Here is a 16,856-nt window from a genome sequence, read left to right on the forward strand (position 1 = left end):
TGGAGAAGCAGAATTTGCTTAATGCTGTTCTTTTATATGCACAGGCTACTGGTGTCAGTATAGAAAAATCCAGCATCCTGATTTACCACAGGTTTGTGCAAGGTCAGAGGACACAGGGCATAAAACATGGATGGCAGCATATCTATACCAGGACTCCCAATGCTACCAACATGAGACTGAACTGGTGCTAGCAAGGGCCAGAACATTTTGCAAAAATTTCCATTGTGTAGACAGAGCTGTTCTCTTCTTCTACAGGAGAAGGAAAAATAATTTCCTTATGGAACAAACCTGCATTCCCAGAACACTCAAAATAGGCAGTAACTTAAACGGACATGCAAGGAGTGTAGGCTCAGAGCCCTAGTGTATTACAGGTGAAGATGGCAGAGAGCTATCTATGGTGAGCCACTGGTGTAAGACATTACAGAAAAGCATTTAATCAAAGATCAAAAGGGCAATTACTAGACCTGCAGTGAAACTAACAATTTATATCAAAGAACTCGCAGTTCCTATTTCAATGTAGATGAAACAATAATAGATACAAGATAAACAAAGGCAAGGGCTGATCCTGCAGCTCTTACTTGCATGAGTAGGTCAGTAAATATAGACTACTCATATGAGTATGGACTACAGCACTGAAAACCAAATTTTGTATCTAGAACATTTTTAAAGTAAAAGCTTTAGAAGAATTTGTGCAGAATGGCTGACTCTTAATTGGTCCTGAGAAACTACTAAAAACGCCAGCAAACACACACTTTGTGATTGTTTCACACTATAGCAGCACCCAGGCTGCAGGCCTCTTTTGGTGGAAATCCTCTTCTTTGGGGATTGAGGGGAAGAGTACTGGCTCAAACCTCTCACAAACCTTATACCACCCGCTGAGCCGGGAAGCCTGACACAGGTCAGAATAGCCCAGAACACCAGCAGTGCTAACCAGGACGGGGGTTGGCCTAGTCCACTTAGGAGATATGCTGATTATACAAAACATTTCTCAGGCATCCTCCATCAGTGGGCCTCCTACGAACCTAGCCGTGAATTAAAGCAATCATGGAGGAAAGCCTCTCCCCCGACAGCTCTTCTTGGTGTCTAGGGAGTGAATCCCTTATTTACAAATTTTTCTCTGCAGACATAAGTGGGTGCAAATCAAACCCTTATAGGGGGTAGATAAGTCTTTCCCTCTTAGGAGGGGAATGAAGATATTAGTCCATAACAGGTTCTCTTTGACTTTAAAAATACTAAATCCTATTAGTATGAAGAATAAATGAGCATGTGCAGATCCACAAACACTCTCTAATTATCTGCTGACATATAAACTTTCTGGGTACATTCTGTCCACAAACTAAGCATTTCAAGTTGTGCATTGACATGCACTTAGGAAGGAAAAATCCAATGAACAGCTACAAATGAGCAATAACTGGCTAGGTGGTAGTACAGCTGAAAAGGATCTGGGGGTTATAATGGATCAAAAATTTTATCTGATTCTACAATGTGCTGCAGTTGCAAAAAAGGCTAATATCATTCTGGATTTATTAACAGGAGTGTTGTATGTAAGACATAGGAGGTTATTGTCTTTCTCTACTTGGAACTGGTGAGGCCTCGGCTTGAGTACTGTGTCCAATTCTGGGCGCCATGCTTGAGGAAAGGTGAACAAATTGGAGAGAGTTCAGAAGAAAGCAACAAAAATGATAAAAGGTTTAGAAAACCTAACCTATGAGGTTAAAAAAACTGGGCATGCTTAGTCTTGAGAAAAGAAGACTGAGGGGGAACCTGACAACATCTTCAAACATGTTAAGGGTTATTATAAAGAGGGCAGAAATCAATTAGTCTCTGTGTCGACTGAAGGTAGGACAAGAAGTAATGGGCTTAATCTGCAGCAAGGGAGGTTTAGGTTAGATATTAGGAAAAGCTTTCTAACTATAAGGGTAGTTAACCTGGAACAGGCTTCCAAGGGAGGCTGTGGAATCCTCATCATTGGAGGTTTTTAAGAACAAGTTGGACAAACACCTGTCAGAGTGGTTTAGGCTTACTTGATCCTGACTCAACGCAGGGGACTGGACTTGATGACCTCCTGAGGTCCCTTCCTGTCCAACATTTCTAAGAATTTATGTGCCTCGAAGAGTAATAGGGACTTCCACTTTCTTTCAAAAGAAGAACCTTACCGGTTCTAGGGAAATTGTCACATCATCTAAAATTTTGACTAGACTTGGAAAAAGGTTGAGTTCAGGTCAGGCTCATCTAGTTAATAATAATAAGATATGGAGATATACCTATCTCATAGAACTGGAAGGGACCTTGAAAGGTCATTGAGTCCAGCCCCCTGCCTTCATTAGCAGGACCAAGTACTGATTTTGCCCCAGATCCCTAAGTGACCCCCCTCAAGGATTGAACTCACAACCCTGGGTTTAGCAGGCCAATACCCAAACCACTGAGCTATCCCTTCCGGCCAAGTCTGACCTAAACTTGACCACTTTCCTAATCTAGAAAAGGTCTACATGAAAGTGCCTCCATGTGTTCCATTACTACAGCAATGGGGGTACATAAATATCTGAACAGTTAGAAAGATAATCTTCTATCCCTCCCTGAGGTTTCAATGACTCTTCATCAGTAGCGGAGAATCAATTAACTTCTCAAAGACACATTTATAAAAAAAATCAACTGTAATTCACATACAAAAGATTACATTAAACTAACAGCGATGAAACAAAAAAAAAATAAAAAAAAAAAACCAGAGTTAAGGCCTGCTTCTCTCTTTGGACTTGATCCAAAGCTCACTGAAATCAATAGGAGTCTTTCCATTGCCTTTAATGGGCTTTTGGATAAGGTTCAATGTTTTTAACTCACAATTATGCCTTGGGATAGCAGGGGTGTCAGAACAATGTGTGAGGGGATTGTTGCCTATGGGCTCGAGCAGGAAATCAGGACTCCTAGGTCCCTTTGATGGTTCTGACATTGATATTTTAAGCAATTTAACCATGCCATGCCTCAATTTCCCCATCTAAAATACTTATTTGCCTCCGCATGGATGTTGTGACATTTAATATTTGCAGAGATACTCAGATGAGAAGTACTATACAAGTGCAAAGTAGTAGTATTGCTTATGTGCAGCAACATCTAGACTGACTGTCAGGATGAAATGACAGCTTTAACTGTTGCATTACATTTCTAGTGGTCAGTTTAAAGCTGAAGTTTGCAGTAATTTTAGTGTATGTAACAATAGGGAGAAGCAAACATACATGCACAGATGATTATTGTAATATTACATTTTTTCAGTATCAGTAAAACATCACAATGTTTACATGTGACCCATCAGAATGTCATGTAATAATTTCCCTGATCAACAAAAAGCAATCATGGAATACTGGTATGCGTACAGTATCTCTCACACTGTAAAATCTGAGACCATTACACTGCTTGATGGTATAACAAAATAGATTAACTATCACTTCCGAGTTGTAAGTTCAGAGTTCACAAGTATGGATAACAGAGAATGTTTAAGAAAGAAACATATTACTCAGTACATTCCTCTCTGAATGGCAGGAACTGGGGTGTACTGTGGAATTGGGGGAAACACTGGCAAACCTAAAGAAGAAAACTCAATTAGTATTCAGGTGATAGAGGCTTTTTTGGAGGTGGGGGAAGAGAAGCTATCTTGCCCCAAACTAGGGAAGTTGAAAGCTTATTTGTCAATTAAGAGATGGCAGTGTTAGCAGAGTTTAAACCATAATGACTTACCGAGAGAATTCCTGTTTACCTCTTGCTTCTTCCCAGAACACAGTTGAAAATCTTAGAGTTGTTATAACATTTTATTATCATTTGCAAAACAGATTCTAAATTCATCAGATAAAGACACAATTGTATTCATTGACTCTGTCACAAGGATATGCACAGTGATAAGCATACAGATGGATGTACACACTTATACATGAATGAGATATGCTAATTAAAAATTGCAGTGGGCACTTTATTAAAAATTTATTGTACAATCTAAATCTTCAAAACATTTTACATCAACAAATATAGCAGCCTAATGCTTAGAATCATAAGTGATTTATCTTTAAAAGATTATATTTGTAACTGAATGCAAAGATTTTTGATGAACTGCAGTTACATAAAAACTACTGGTTTTTATTGGAAGTATTTTGACTGTTATCTGTTTGTTCTCCATCCTTGAGAGAAATAAAACAAGTGTTTTAGCTTTCATTTTATCGGATAGATGGCACCATGTAGCATATTTCCCATGCTAGTTTGAATTACAGCTGTTTATCTTGCAGCTTTCTTTAAGATTAATTAAATGCAAATGTAACTGTGAATCATGGGAATACCTGCCAGACCCCTTATTAATACCTTCACTTAAAAACCCTGTGCCAGAGAGTTATTAATTTGCAAAAAGAAAAGTGCTTTGCCTACAAACAATTCGTAGATGGCTGCCCAATTAGTCCAGTAGCACTCTGATCCTCCTTTCAGGCCCTGTGGCCCTTTGAGGACACAATAAGGCTCCAATGATAACCTGGCAACCTAGGTAGAAACCCAGCCAAGTGTGAGCGTTTGAAGCTGCAGTTTGGCTGCCATCATGTCGGCAAAAAGAAAGAATTCAGGCACCATGTCATCCAGTACAAAGGATAAAAACAGATTCAACCGGAAATTCAATGTGGCACCACATATGGGATACATGAGTGCGGTTATACAACAGGCCACATATTTTTTTTGAACAGTCTCCTGCATGTGATGCCGAGGACATGTGTAACCATCATAACGTCTCTAGGAATCTGTATTTAATTTGAGTTGGGGTGGTGGCAGGGATTGGAGATCTGAAGCCGCCACAGGTTTGTGGCAGATGGCTCTGTGTCAGCTATGACAAGCAGCCAGGCTCAGCTTCCTCTGCAGATTTTCTTTTCTCTCTGATCAGGTAAATATGGGCACACTCTGGAAAGTTCTACAGATTCTGCCTTAGGCTGCAAGTTTGTGACTTAGCCCCATCTGTCACAAATCTTCCCTAGGTTCTGTTGAGAGCAGAGACCTGAATTTACCACGTAGTGCTGCCCAAGAAAACTGATCCATCTCACCCTATGAGAAAAAGAAAAGGATTCAAATGAAGGAACACGAGCTGCTAAAACACAAAAGAGCTGTCCTTAGTGTGAACAAAACAACATACATGCTTGATTAATATAGAACTATTTCATTTCTTCAGAGGTAGAGTCTGAAGTAGTGCAGATAGTATAAATACTACTGTAAACCAGGGTCAGAAAATCCTGCCCTCTGATTGGATCAAAGTATTAGACTCCCAATCTTAGGATGGAACAATTTTGTAAACAAGTGCTGTTTGCTGCAAACACCTCGCCTGATATCAGCACGTTGCTGCGCCTATGAGGCTTCATGTCTGACCGAGAACTTTTTAAATCGGAACAAAACCAGAAGATGCTTAAGTGATGATTTCATTTCCTCTCCCCAGAAAAACTTCATTTTTAAAGGGACAGTCACACGTGAAGCATCACTCTACCAAAAGGAACTGTGCAGTTTGTTTTAAGAATGGTGCAATCATGAGTTTTAGCACAACTTGATTTACAAATATGCTTATTTTTAACGTTCACTTTCTATTAATTAATGTAAACAGCAGGGGCCGGAAAGTCCAGAAGACTAAGAAAGGGATCTGATGCCTGCTCTTCACCTAAGCCACTGGTTCAAATCTGATCCAGGTCAGTAGTGACTCAGTTACTGATTTTTTTTTTTTTTAACGATCTACAGGAAATTATTTGGCAGTCTCAGTTTATTTGCTATTAGACAAGTATTCATGCCAACAAACAACTGTAAGTGTGGTTGGCAGTCTCAGCAGAGGTGCTGTCAAGGACTGAATGGGCAGGAAGACCAGACTCTCTCTCCCACCTTTAGACAGGGCAGACCATGGCAAGGGCATTATCTGGAAGTTTATTGTGTGTTGTGTTACTATCAGTTCTGTGGATGGAAGACTTCAGTCTCCAGTATTTTTAATCTATCATTTTTCACATGCACTAAACTCAATTTAAATATTTTTTGAAGTAAAATTGGCAGGACTGAGTAGCAGTAATGTGGATACTAGTCCTGATTTGACCAGACTAGTCCTGATTTTTTGGCCTTTATTTCATAACAACCTGCTGTAGGATACAAATAAATTATAATGTCCTTCTCCATTGTGTGTACATCAGTGGAAGTGTGTTTGGGTTTTATGGTGTTCTGATAAGCCATTACCATTACACAACTGAATATTTGTGTGGTTTTTGTTTGTTTGTATAAAACTGCAAAGGCTCTCACTGGTTGTTATTCAAAGGAGTGGAATATGAGTCAACCAAAAGTTCCTAAACCACCAATGGCTGAGTTGGGGGGGGTAGGGCGGAAGAATTGGTACACTTCCAAGCTCCACCCACAAAACAAGCTCCTCCCAACTGGAGGCATGAAAACAAGATTTCACTAGTAGAAGAGTAATTTTCCATAACACAATGGACTCCCTTCTTTCTTGCATGATTTTATCAACAATGAAATAATTAACAGTGCCACTTAAACTATCATCATTAGACTCCAGAGTTAACATTTCATTCAAATTAAGAGTGCCATTTCACCCTATTCTCAGAGCTATTACTTCAGGATATCTGCAGATTCAGGTAGACAGCGCTGCATCAGTTTTTTGCTCCATTAACATTTTTAATATTATCTTTGCAACCATAAGAACTAAAGTTTATTTAATAGGAAAGCTGACATTGGGAGCACAATATGCCAACATTCAAGAAAACAGCAGTTCACTAAACCACTTTGAACTGGCTCAGTTCAAACCCTGTAAACCACCTTGTCCTCTTTTTTAAAGTAACAATTAGGTTGAGAAGAATCTAAGAGGACAAACTTGACCAATGCAGTAATTACCTTTGGAACTCAACATTCAAATACACCAAATGCTTTTGGAAACAAGTGTTCAAATACTGGGTCTGTGACTTGGCTGCTTTTTGAGGCATGAGGCTAACTGCCTTAAGCCATCTGAGAAGTACACCAGACATCTTCCAATGTACAAACCAGCATGGCTTGTAATTCTTTGCTCATTAATTTTAACATTTCCTTCTTTTCTCCATGTTTTAACAATCAATTTTAGGGTGCAGGCTGATGCATCGTCTGTTCCCTGCTATTGTTATAATATAAAATACTTTTAAATCAGAATAACAATATCACAGATAATAAATAAAACCACCTGGAATCAAAAAGTAGCCTGTCTATCCTACACAATCCAAATGACATGACTTTGTGTGAATCACCTTTCCTTGCTTGTTTGTATATTTCTAACAAGGAACACAATGGAACATCTAAGTAACTGAGAAACTAAAGACAAATCTTCTCTCACCAATCTATTAGAATTCTTTGAATGTGACATTAAAGTAATGGAAAGGGAGAACCAAGTAGATATAATTTACTTAGTCCTGGTCTAACACTGGGAGGTGTCGGGGGGAAAGATCTAAGTTACGCAACTTCAGCTACATGAATAATGTAGCTGAAGTTGACGTACTTAGATCTACTTACCGGGGCATCTTCACTGCAGTAAGTCGACTGCTGATGCTTCCCCGTCGACTCTGCCTGCGCCTCTTGCTCCAGTGGTTTACCAGAGTCGATGGGAGAGCACTCAGCGGTCGATTTATTGCGTCTTCACTAGACGCAATAAATCGACCCCTGCTGGATCGATCGCTCTGGAGGTAAGTGTAGACATGCCCCTAGACTTTGACAAAGCTGCTCACAAAACGTTACTGAAGAAACTAAGTAATCATGGGGTCAGAGGCAAAGTGTGGTCATGAATCAAAAAATAGCGATGAGACAGGAGACAAAAGGTCAATTTTTGTCACAGCAAAAGATAGCACCGGGTTTTCTCAAAGTTCCATATTACGTCTGATGTTATTTAACACTTATTATTTCTTTATTAATCTAGTGAAGGTGGTGAGTAGCGAGGTAGCAAAATTTGCAGATGACACAAAATTAATTAGAAGACTACGAGGAACTACAGAGGGATTTAACCAGGCTAGGTGAATGGACAACATGGATGGTAGAAGTTTAACCTAACTGTCAGGGTGGTTAAAGACTGGAATAAATTGCCTAGGGAGGTTGTGGAATCTCCATCTCTGGAAATATTTAAGAGTAGGTTAGATAAATGTCTATCAGGGATGGTCTAGACAGTATTTGGTCCTGCCATGCGGGCAGGGGACTGGACTCGATGACCTCTCGAGGTCCCTTCCAGTCCTAGAATCTATGAAGTTCATTATTGATAAATGCAAAATAGTGCACATGAGATAGAATTATTTGAACTACACATATACCTCACAGGGTTCTAAATTAACTTTATCAGCTCAGGAAAAAGGATGTGGTGAACATTGCGGACTGCTCATTAAAGACCTCTGAATGTTCAGCTATGGTCAAAAAAACTAACAAGACATTTGGATGCATGAAGAATGGTATGGAAAATAATACAGAACATGTTGTAATGCCATTGTATTAACTGATTACATGGTTTCATCTGGAATACTGTGTGTAGTACTGGTCATCCCATTTCAAAAAGGATTGAAAAGATTGGCATTATTTACCTTAGAAAGGAGACAAATAAGAGTGGACATGATAAAATATATATATATATATATATATATATATATATATATAATGAATGTCAGAGAAGTGAGATTGGAGGCGTTTATTTTCCCTGTTCCACAACACAAAACAAGGGGACATTCACTAAAATTGAAAGGTGGGAAAATTCAAAACTAATAAAAGGAAATACTTTTTCACTCAACGTATCCTTATACTGTGGAACTCATCGCCATAAGATGTAGCAAGATTCTAAGAGTGATTGGATGTTTATTCAGATAACAGTAATATCCAGAATTATAATAGTAAATTAGAGTTTTGGGAAGGGACATAAAACCTCATGTTCCAGGGTTTAAGCAAATCTCTAACTATTAGAGATTAGTATGACACCTTGGGTGGGAATGTCACGTGCAGATTATTCCACATCTGCCTATGGTGGGGTTCTTAGACTTTCTCAGGCATCCAGTGCTGGATGCTTTGAAGACAGGATACTGGACTAGATGGACCATAGATCTGATCCAATATTGCAGTTCCTATGTTCATAACAGGATAGTTTCTTCTTCGCCTTTATGTGGGTGAGCAACTTATTTTTTCATGGGGGAGGGGAGGAGTGATTAAGGAGAAAAGCTTTCCCATGCTCTTGCATGACCTGTATAAGAGCTGCATAGAACTGCAAGTCTCTGCTTTCCAGTGCTACTCTTCTGGGGGTGAATGACACCCCAAAAAGAGCAAGAACAGCCCACACCATGTTCATAGCAATGAAATTAGCCAGCTGTGCACTGGAGAGGGCAGGTATATGTTGCACTCCGTGCAGGTGTGTGACTGGTTTTTGTGCACCTCCTGGCACTCCCTCTAAGCCCGCTCAGCCTGCAACACCTAGCTATGCCTAATTAGGAGAGCTGGTTGGGAAATGGTTTTTGAGATTTCAACAATTTTTTCTGCCTTAAATTGGGACAAAGAAAAAAACCTCAGAAATTTTCATGGAACTGAAATCGTGAAATATTTCATTCTAGAAACAATATATGCTCATAAGGAGCCCTGGCTGTCTACCTGGCAGGCTGCAGAACAGGTAGGGACCCTGGAAGCCCTGGCAGCTGCTGAAACTGATATGATTCTTGTCAGTTTAACTGCTGCCCATTACAGTGTTAAAACTGAACAGACTCTTGGTGTCAAGTGAACAAGAGACTGACCAGTGTTGCCACTGGGCAGCAGTAAAACTGACAAGAATCATGTCATGCCAGTTTCTAGTCGGCAGCTTCCAGGGCTTGCAGAGGCTCCAGCTCCATATCAGCCAGGCTAGTGGGCTGCCAGAGCAGATGGGCCTGGAAGCCAGGAAGCCCTGTGTTCTTGGTAGCCTGCATGGGAGGTTGAAAGGGAACTGGGAGCCTGGAAACCCTGAAAGTGCAAGCTCGCAAGCTTTGAGGTTCTGTTGTCCATCAGAAATTTGTCAAAATCAAACCATTGCCAAAAAACAGTTCATTTTCGATTAACTGGCAAATCCTGACTAAAAATGATTAATCAGATTTTTTTCTGATTAGTTCTACAAAATAGCATGATTGGGCCATCAGACTGTAAATTACTCAGGGCAGGGGAAGGAGGCCTGACTGGGATCTTACTTACTTAAACTGGTTTCACACCAGTGTAATGCCACTGACTTCAGTGGAGGTACTCCTGATTTAAACTGGTGTAAATGAGATAAAAATCAGGAAATGTGTCTTTTCATATGCATGTAATGTACTCTTGTGGTGTTACAGAAATAATAATAGTAATATCAGAAAATGGGCCAAATTCTGCTCTCAGTTAAACTGATATATGAATGAATTTGCCTGTATGAACTGAAGTTGATAGAAAGCCTAGCTGGGCTCATTAAGCTGGCATTGGGAGCTGATGCACCATTGTTATTTGTTTAGTTCTGACTGTGAGTGTACTGGCTTAGAATACACAAAAACAAAGACCAACTTTTAGCTAAATAAAACAAGAGCAGAGCAAATAATTGATCCATTATTTTTTGACACAACTATCCCCTCTTCATCTGTTAATCAATTGTGGGATGGAGCATTCAAGTTAAAATGAGCTTTCAGTGCCATTAAAGTATAAAGGGTAAACAGTGTGTACCATGAAAAGTCCTTATTAGGTACTTACGATACTTATGTATGTTTTAAAAATACTATAAATATGTATTTATGTAATGTACAGTTCACTGTTACAGTCTATTGTGTTAGTTTGTTCACTTTCATGGTATTAGAGGGGAGATTGCTTGTTTGAACTTCCATTAACACAAATAGTGACACTCCAGGCCTTGTGTTCTGGTAGATATCAGCTTTACTTGGGCATTCAGAGGTACTTGGCTTCACTTTATACTTCACAGTGCACCCAAGACTTATTCAGAACACAGCCTTTGGTGTCCTAAATTTTTTAAGTTGATTGCCTTTTTTGTAACAAGTATCATTCTATCTTCCTTTGCCTCTAACTTTATAAGTTGGCACAACCACTGCATATAATCGACAGAATAATGCAGTAATGTATTTGACTACTTTCGATACTCTTAATAAATACAATGGCAACAAAAATAAGCAGAAAATGTAAGCAAAGGCTTATTTCTATTTCAAGACTTATGAGACAATGTCTAAAATGTAAAGGAAAAATATTCTTTTTGCTTTTATAGAGTTTTTATGTCTCTTTGTAGGAACAGACAGCTGTATTTTGAACTTCTAGTAATGGAGCATGCCAGAAAAGGTTATGAAAGAAGAAAAAAGGAGCAAGTTGCCATATCAGATCTCTTTTCTCTCTTTCCCTGTATCTCTACTTTACATACTGTATATGGACTCCTAAATGTAAAGCAACTAATATCTGTGAATAAGCTTGTGTATGCCCCAGATGAGTTCACCGCTGAGGTATTGTTTACTGCTAGTTTCAACTGTCTGAAGAAGTATTTCATTTACAACACATTTCTAAGTGGATATTCTTTCAGAACCTTTTAATGGTAGTTTATTTGCAAAATAAACAATTCTTGTATATTTGGGTCTATGTGTATTCACATTCTCAGAGCCTGATCCAAAGCCCATTAAAGTCAAAGGGAATCTTTTTACTGACTGTCACGGGCTTTGAATCAAGCTCTGGTTTTGTAATTCTAAAATGATTTTTTTCCCAGTCCTTCCAGTGCTACTTGTTTCAAAAACTACTACAAATGCTTAAAACTTGCAAATACTCAGTTGCAGGGTTAATAATGTGCAACTTGAAGTGATGTGATAAACTGCTCCATTTCTGTGGTGGCACTTTACTTGTAACTCATTCACCAAGGAGTGTTTTTTTTTCAAAAGGAGGCACTGGACGCAAATGAAGCATTTTGCTTATGGGGCTGTGTACACATTCCTCTCTGCACCATACTTTGATATCATACCCTTCTAGTATCAATGTTTGTTCTGCCACTATGTCCATTTTCAGCATCCTAGCATTCCCTTTATGCAGGAGCTAGGGATCCATATGCATAAGGTAGATCCATGTGAAAGAAAACTGCTAACTGGACGCAAAAAATTGGGAAATGACAAGGTAAACATTTAAGAACTGTTTCCCTTTGAAGTCTCCATGTATAGTACTGACTCAAGAAGTAATGCTGAATACTGGAAGTGTTCAGTCAGCATTTTAAACTATTATGAGCTACCTTCTGAACCATTGCCAAGTTAATAGACAATGAAAGATAATGAGCTTGAAATTGGGTGTTAAATTGCATTTTTGGTTCTCTCCTTTTTTACTTGAAGTTTAACTGTTTCCTGCAGAAACAACATCTTCTTTTGATGTATCATTATGTAAATGACTATTTTTAGGTCACAAAATAAGTCAAACGTACATTCAGGACTAAATTATACCTCCTTCTGCATGGGTGTGCTAAAGGAGGGGAGGGGGCAGGTGATGCATGCATTGAGAGGCCAAGCATTTTCTGGTTCACAGTGCAAGGAGCATGGGGATAGGGGGATGAGTGCTGCTAGTAGTATTAGTGGCCCAGGTTAGGAGAGGTCTACTTGGCAGGTCCACTACCCGCATGCTGGGGTGGCTACAGAGAAAAAGAGAGCACTTGCTAACCCTGTTGAACAGGTATCACAAGGGGCACCTCTATCCATGCTCCTCCAGACCTCTAAAGATGTTGGGGAAACTTTTAAAAGTGCTTATGTGATTTAAGAGTCTAAGTCCTATTGACTTTCAACAGGTCTCAGGCTCCTAAGTGACCTAGATGTTTTTTAAAATGCTACTTGTTATGCCTTTATCACGCTCAGGAAATGTGCCTTGCGCCGGTCCCCAGGGCACCTGAGGCTTGTAAGAGCCCTAATTTAGCACTCAGTGTTGTAAATGTTCACATTAGCACATGTAAAAATAATAGCTATGTTATCAAAACATCACCATGTGATAATAGGTTATTAGTGAAATAATGTAAAAATCAGTACATGTTCTACAAACACATAAATAAAAAAAAGTTTAATTACTACCATGGTGTACAAATGCATCTTAAAAATCTGAAAGCAAGTTTAGCATAGACTAATGGATCAGAATTTTATTGGTCAGTCCAACAATTGAAACTTTTATTTCTTTAAAGAAATCATTGCAAAGAATAATGGTGGGATAAATATTAGTAAATGATGCTTTCAGTAAACTTTCTTCTAAATTCTTCATATAAGAAATTATAAGCACATTAAGAATTAACTTTTACTTCGTTTAAACTTTTAATATAAAGAGTTAAATATTCACAATAATTGCCAAAATAGTTCCAAAAGGGGCAAAAAGAACTTACCTGATGTCATTCACCTCGACTTCTTGAGGACTGCAGATTAAATTATGATAGGAAGGTAGGTTTATCCTCATTAGTATAATTGTAGGATCTTTCTTTTACTTTCCTTTTAAACTAATGAGTTACATTAATCCAGGTTCATTTTTATAAGCCTCTTGGGTCCAAATGTAAAGGACAGTCATTTTAGAAAACAATAAATTTTAAAAAAAGCATGTAGCATGCATTAAGTGTATGTATTTCATAAGACCTAGGTTAATACAACTGGCATCTAGTTTAATTAATCCTTGTTAGTGTAATAACTAATATCCCTCCCTAGCATGTTTCCTTTAAACATTAGTATGTTAATTAAATGTTGTTGTTTTTTTAAGTTTTTTTCTTTGTACTTCAATATGGCATTATATCTTGTAAAACTATTCTGAACAACTACCTTATAGAGATGTTTCCTTACAATATCTGGTCTCTTGCAGAAATTTTGAAGCCTTTTTAAAAGCTGTTCAGGTGTAGAATACAGATATTCAGCTGCAGGAAAAACAGATACATTTTTAATGAAACAAAAACCTCAAAGCACACACTCGATATTAGTCACTTTACTAATTAAAAATGCATATTGCTCTGTGCCGCCTCGTGTTTTACATTATTTAAGCATGATTTTATAAGGTTACCTCAGCTCACAAGGATGTTTAATGCTAAATAAGACTGTGTAGTTGTGCTGTTTAGACATCTCCTTTGGGTGATTAAAATACATTATTCTAATGTAACACAATGCATATGTGATACATTTAGTGATGAGATTTTTCAAAGAACTGGTACTATATTAGTGTGTATCCTGTACCACAGTTGCATATTATTAAGTATTAAATGTTTAAATAATTTGGTGTGATTTTCAGGCCTCTATTTTTCTCTCTGTATATCATTAACAAAATCTGCAAGCCATTGCAGCAGCACTGACCTTTTTATAAAAATGTATCATTATGGGTTGTGTATGCTAACAATGAAGAATGCTATTTCAAAACTTGCTTTTGTGTTATCTTGAAAGAACAGATGGTAAATATAAACTTAGTCTAATGTATTAAAACACATAAAATTTTCCTTAACACTAACATGTTGGCTTGCCAAATAAACAATTGCTTTTGCTTAAGTTTATTCTCAAACTTTACATGAATCATGTATTACATTACAACAAAAAGGATGTGCATTAAAGCAGCTACCTGGAAATATTTCTGGATACACCAAAGCGTTAGGACATAGTGGATAACAACCACAATATACAGCTTCTATCCTAAAGATTAAAAATAATAAACAAATACATTAAAAATACATCAGTGAGCCAAAAAACATCTTTTGGTCCAACAGCATTGAAGTTGACTGCATAAGGCAGAAGTAAATCATTTTCCCTGTTCAGCAGTATAATCCTTCTAACTGCCAAAGTTGCTCTTTTTAAAGATAATTTTATTGATCATATGAATTACATAGAACAGAACAGCGAGCATATGTTTTGTTCGCTGAATAAATCAAAGCGCGGCTCTGCATTTTTTTGTTTTTTAAATACTGTTTAACACATTTTATAATCAGCAGACAGACACATGTAACAACATGGTGAAGTATGGACAGCTTTTCTTAATAATGCTGCAGAAAAACAAGGATATTCATGCAATAACAATTACCTGGCATAAAGTGTTTTGTTCTTAAACTATAGGAATTCAAACGTTACACTTAAACATTGTCTAAGAAAAGTGCCAAGATGTTGGGACATCTTCATTTTATACACATGCTTCAGATCATGTGATTCAGGACACAAAATCTGTATTTTTAAATAAATACTGTCAAGAACCTTTTGCCAAAGCATTTAGTGGTTTATACTGTTGTTTTCTTGAGGAATAATTTACATAACCTTCCATAATATCAAACCTAAATATTTTATAATTGCAAAAGAATGTCAGAAAGTTATCAAATAGCAAATCTAAAGAGAAATTATCATGTTTATATTTGCATTTTGATAACTGAACAGGTTAAAGTACTGAGTATTTAACTTATTCCTTCTGCACAATGACCACTGATCTGACATATAATAAACTTTGAAGATACAACTGTAATTTCTGTTGGCCAGAAATTACACAGTGAAATTCAAAGCACTTTTAAAAATATGTTTATTTTATGAAAGTCTTTGAATATATCCAACATGCTGACCAAAGAAGGACTTTATTTTTAACTTCAGCTTATTTCCTCGTCTTGTCAACAATCACTTTTTCAAATTTATAATGACAAAACACATGCATTTTAATGTATTTCTGCGCATTTTGTTTTTATTTTATTACATTCGCCTAACCTGGTTCAGAAATAATTGTTTCCTTTTGTCCTGCTAAGTTTTGGGGGGAAAAGAAAGAAAGTTTTGTTTTAAATCTGTCCTTAGCCTTAGAAGGACCAAGATACACATTTCCTCTCAAATACTTAGCAAGGTATTAATAGCTAATTTTGTCATAATAAACTTTAAACAATTGTAATTTCATGCTTTTTTAAAACAACATGCATTTCAAATTGCATTTTAAACATTAACAAAAATTTCAAAGTGTTCAAAGTCTACAACTATATTTTTTTTATTAAAGGAAAATGTTTCTAGTATGTGATTTACTTGATAATTTTTCAGTTCTTAAATGTTGTGTCAGATATCAAAACAAGTAGAATATTAAAGTTTTCTTTCATCATAAAAGAAAAAGTGAAACCATGGACATTTCAGTAATAGCTGCAGGCCAAGAAGCAATCTGAGTCATCAATTGACTATGCAACATCCCCTTACCAAAGCCTTTGTCTGCATCAGGAATTAGTAAAATTAGAATCCAATATTTCTATAGTTTGTTGGAAAAAAGTTAAGATTTGGAATTATTCTTTCATTTGCAGATGATCTTATTTACATACTAATTTTCTACCGTTACACAGTAAAAACTGAATATATTTCCTCAGAGGTTCCTGGAATGGAACATTAGCTCCTACATACTATACACCTTTCAGATCATAATTCCTAGAGTTTGAAATATATTGGAAATAACACTCGCTATATATTTTACATTGATTTTAGATTCAATATAAAAAGTACATGATCATAGCTTTCACATATTTTTGTAATTTAGCAGAAAAGTATATCATGACAATAATACAATTATTAATTATTTCAATTCTTAAGCATTACCAGTTAAATAATAAATAGAATTCCAATTGATCTATTGTTAAAATGGCTAGTAAATGACCTTTTTATTCCAATTAACAAATCGTCTGCTAAATCTATGAATCTTAATATTCAGATCTATTCACTTCAATTCATACAATTTATCTGCAAATAGTTGTTGGGCTTTTGATTCTAAATATAATTAGCTGATAATTTTGCTTGGCTGAATTACTTTTCTGGAGGGCCTGCTAAGGCTCTCAGTCGCATTATCTAGCAATAATGAATCTGATAGGTGAAATTTTTTACTGTAATGAGGATGAGACACAGTTGTGACACCTG

General features: G+C 37.1%; 1 protein-coding gene across 5 annotated transcripts in view; it reads right to left on the bottom strand.

Moving 5' to 3' along the window:
* Nucleotides 1-3,158: 3,158 nt before the first annotated feature.
* GTDC1 (glycosyltransferase like domain containing 1) overlaps nt 3,159-16,856 on the bottom strand; it is a 258,004-nt gene continuing 244,306 nt past the window's right edge. For 4 of the 5 annotated variants that reach the window (XM_024213651.1, XM_024213652.1, XM_024213649.1 and 1 more), the window contains 3 exons: nt 14,566-14,636; nt 13,785-13,876; nt 3,159-5,061 (listed from right to left, as the gene is read on the bottom strand). In XM_024213651.1, the coding sequence (XP_024069419.1) occupies nt 4,978-5,061; nt 13,785-13,876; nt 14,566-14,636 (247 nt within the window). In that variant the 3' untranslated portion in view covers nt 3,159-4,977. Of the gene's footprint in view, nt 5,062-13,360; nt 13,391-13,784; nt 13,877-14,565; nt 14,637-16,856 lie in introns of all 5 variants that reach the window. The other variant, XM_024213650.1, reaches the window with a different exon arrangement.

The sequence above is a fragment of the Terrapene carolina genome, unplaced genomic scaffold (genome assembly GCF_002925995.2).
Source record: "Terrapene carolina triunguis isolate 2854851 unplaced genomic scaffold, T_m_triunguis-2.0 Scaffold62, whole genome shotgun sequence".
Classification (NCBI taxonomy): domain Eukaryota; kingdom Metazoa; phylum Chordata; order Testudines; family Emydidae; genus Terrapene; species Terrapene triunguis.